Below are 3,077 nucleotides of genomic sequence, written 5' to 3' on the forward strand. Positions count from 1 at the left end.
GTTGCCCCCCACTCCACTCACAGCTCGGGCTCACTGCTGCCTGCGTGTGGGGCCGGTCGCTCTGGCCCGTGTCCCCGCGTCCTTCAGGCCGGCCACCCCGCCCCGCCCTCCCCGGAACCTGACACCCTCTCCCAAATTTGGGTTGAGAAAACAGATGCGGGGCGGCAACCAGAACCCTCCCCTCCATGGCGGAAATCGGGAGTGGGAGGGCAGCTTTCCGCAAGGTGAAGATTGCTCAAAGGTCTGGGGACCCGGCGGAGGGTGGGGGCGGGGCTCTGGGTCTCACGTGAGCGGGTGGCATTGGAGCTAAAAATAGTCGAATGTAGGGGAAAGGTCACCCGTGTCAGCCGTGCGGCCTGTGCCCTGATCTCCAGGGCGCAGGGCTGAGCAGCCCCACCCAGGGCGCTCTTTGCACCATTACTCCGGTCTCTGGCCCAGTTCCTCCGAGGATTTATCACTTCTAAGCTGGACCCGGGGCGAGGGAAAAGGGAGGGGCCTCCAATCGGCAGAACGGACCCGGAACCACTTTCAAGCCCAGAGCACAGAACAGCCATGCTTTTCAGGAGGGGACACTGAGGCTCAGAGCAGTGGTCACTCTGTGTGCATCCTTGTTGGTACTTTTTGCTGGACTGAGCAGGGCTATAACAGGGTGTGAAGGAAGAAGCTCGTTTATTGTTTCAAGGTACACAGTCCAGGGGTTCCCGCTCCTGGGGACCTGCTCAAACTTGGGGAAGAGATCACCCTCCTTGCCCATCTCACTGGAGGCTCGGGGGTCCCCAGGGCCTCCTGCTCTTTGCCCCTCCCCCCCAAGGTCCTGCAGGGGAGGCTCTGGGAACTCCAAGCAGCTGTGGGGTGGAGAGTCAGGATGGGGGTTGGAGGCTGGTCAGCTGCCCCTTCTGCTGGAAGTACAACTGGAACCGAGACTGGGCGTACTCCTGGGGAGGAGACCACCCCACACACCGGTGAGCAGGCCTGGGAGGAGTTCCCACAGCCCCCATCTGCCCACAGCCTCCCAGGGCTGCCCTGAGGCAGGGCCAGAGCCTCTGCAACTCCTCTGCCCCCACCTAACTGGCCACCTGGGTTACTCACCAAGTAACCGAACTCTATGGTGGACATGGATGCCTGGAGGATGGACCAGAGACCCCAAAAGAAGTGGGATGCCAGAGCATATCTGAGGGAGGCGGGGAAAGCAGAGGGATTGGGAGCACTTTTGGCATCGCCTGAATCCCAGAGCCCCAACTTCTCCCCCACTGTCCTAACCCCTACCGTCCCAACTCCTCCCATCAGCCTTGCTCCCCAACCCCCACTTGGCACTGGCACCGGCACCGTCTACCACTTCCGAGGCCACAGGCCTTCGGCACCCTGCTCTACCCCGCCCAGCCACCTTTCCTCACCGGTTAACCTCTACCAGCAAATCTTCTTCCAGTTTCCTCTGCTCCTCTGGGGAGACGAGCTCGCCTTTCTTTGCCTCTGCCAGATAATGGCGAATAAAGTGGAGCTAAGATCAACAGACCAGAGTCAGGAAGTGGGGAGCATGGAGCACTTCCTAGTTAACCCCCTTTCTCACCACTCCATCGAGGCTTCACCTTCCTGTTCACAGGCCAAGTTCTACTCCACAGCCTCCAGCCGCATACCTGCTGTCCCTGCGTGGGGTAGTCTGCAGGCCGTGCTTTGTAGAAAGGCCACTCCTCGTGCGTATAATCATAAACCCACTCACAAAAATGGTTCCCAATGTCAAAGCCCCTGGGGGAATAAGGTGGACACTCAGTCCCCAAATCTGCTGGGCGGCAGAGATGGAGGCCTGGCATGAGACCCAGGGCTCTGTGAGGACAGACCCACAGGAGGCCATGGGTCTCACCTGTAGTTGTAGCTGCTGTACTCAAAGTCGATCAACATGATGCTGTCGGCATTTTCTGGCTCTGAGAGCAACAAGATATTCCCTGGGGGATGTAGTGGGGTACTGGTCACTCCAGGGCCCTCGGGCCCCTGCACCTTGAGTTGGAAGACTCAGATGACGTTTCCTACCTTCCTGGATATCGTTGTGGCAGAACACTACTGGTGATGGGGTAGAGTCGAGCAACTTCCTGCAGGGTACAGGGGCATGTGTCTGAGTAGGAGTGACTAGAGGAAGGTCAGAGCCCCCTGCGTGGCCCCTCAGGCAAAGCCTGGGGAGGACACTGCAGGTTCCCGGCAGCACCTCCCGTGCTCTCTGCCCCCTCCCGCTCCTGTCCTGCCTGCCCTCACCTGAGCTTGCCCATCTCATCCTTCAGGCTATACATCTCCAGCAGGTTCATCTGGGGGAGGCCAGTGGGGGGCAGGTCCAGGATCTGCTTTAAGTACCTGAAGTCCAAAGAACAGGATACACTCACTCCACTGTCCCTCTCCACCGGCTCTCTGGGCCACGCTGTCCCAGCCATTTCTCTGTCACTGCATGGCTTCTCTGGCAAATGTTTGGAAGGCTGTTCTGTGAGAGACCATGCGAGGCCCTGGGACACCGGATCCACTAAGTGGCCAGCTGGACAGAGTCACGGACACTTTGTCAGAGCTCAGCCTGAGGGTCCAGCCAGGTGTGCAGGAGCCCTGCAGAGGCCTCTGACTCACCGCTCCATGGTCCCAAACAGCCAGTGGGGCTCCTTGGTGAAGGGCATCTCCATGCCATGGAACCGGGCCATCTTCGTGGCGATGGCTGCTGACAGCATGGGCTCTCGAAGGTCTCGCGTTTTCAGTGGCAGACTCTGCACCCAGGAACCTCTCAGGGTGGTGAGGGGGCTGGGGCAGGAGGGGGTAGGGATGGGGCGGTGGGGGAGGTCAGGGTCCCACGGCCAGGGACCTGAGGGCAGACACCGGGAAGGGACTGGGGGCTGGGGAAGGAGGTGCCTCGTACTGGGATGTACTGCTCCAGCCGGCCCTCTGGAAAGACTCCGTAGAGCTGGGGCCCCAGGGACCGCTCCGCAAGGATGGCGAACATCACACTTTCAAGGACCAAGGAATCCACGCCCTGGAGCAAGGTGGACAGCGAGAGGCGGGAGTCGCACGGCCAGCGGCTGGGCAGCGCGGAGGGTCTGCGTCCCGCTCCC

The 3,077-nt window shown here is 60.7% G+C and overlaps 2 protein-coding genes across 3 annotated transcripts in view; both read right to left on the reverse strand.

Annotated features, from left to right (window-relative positions):
- The window catches only part of CPT1B (carnitine palmitoyltransferase 1B), a 9,179-nt gene extending 8,009 nt beyond the window's left edge, over positions 1-1,170 (reverse strand). Inside the window, exon 1 of one of the 2 annotated variants that reach the window (XM_006771091.2) lies at positions 1,090-1,170. The gene's annotated coding sequence lies outside the window, so the exon portion shown is untranslated. Of the gene's footprint in view, positions 1-21; positions 567-1,089 lie in introns of those variants that run through there. The other variant, XM_006771090.2, reaches the window with a different exon arrangement.
- The window catches only part of CHKB (choline kinase beta), a 4,078-nt gene continuing 1,653 nt past the window's right edge, over positions 653-3,077 (reverse strand). The window contains exons 2-10 of the mRNA XM_006771117.2: positions 2,885-3,072; positions 2,602-2,735; positions 2,245-2,340; positions 2,026-2,084; positions 1,859-1,940; positions 1,635-1,743; positions 1,395-1,498; positions 1,090-1,171; positions 653-935 (exon numbers count right to left, since the gene is read on the reverse strand). Of these exons, the coding sequence (XP_006771180.1) occupies positions 861-935; positions 1,090-1,171; positions 1,395-1,498; positions 1,635-1,743; positions 1,859-1,940; positions 2,026-2,084; positions 2,245-2,340; positions 2,602-2,735; positions 2,885-3,072 (929 nt within the window). The 3' untranslated portion in view covers positions 653-860. The remainder of the gene's footprint in view (positions 936-1,089; positions 1,172-1,394; positions 1,499-1,634; positions 1,744-1,858; positions 1,941-2,025; positions 2,085-2,244; positions 2,341-2,601; positions 2,736-2,884; positions 3,073-3,077) is intronic.

This window comes from Myotis davidii, unplaced genomic scaffold, assembly GCF_000327345.1.
Source record: "Myotis davidii unplaced genomic scaffold, ASM32734v1 scaffold845, whole genome shotgun sequence".
In the NCBI taxonomy this organism is placed as follows: Eukaryota; Metazoa; Chordata; class Mammalia; order Chiroptera; family Vespertilionidae; genus Myotis; species Myotis davidii.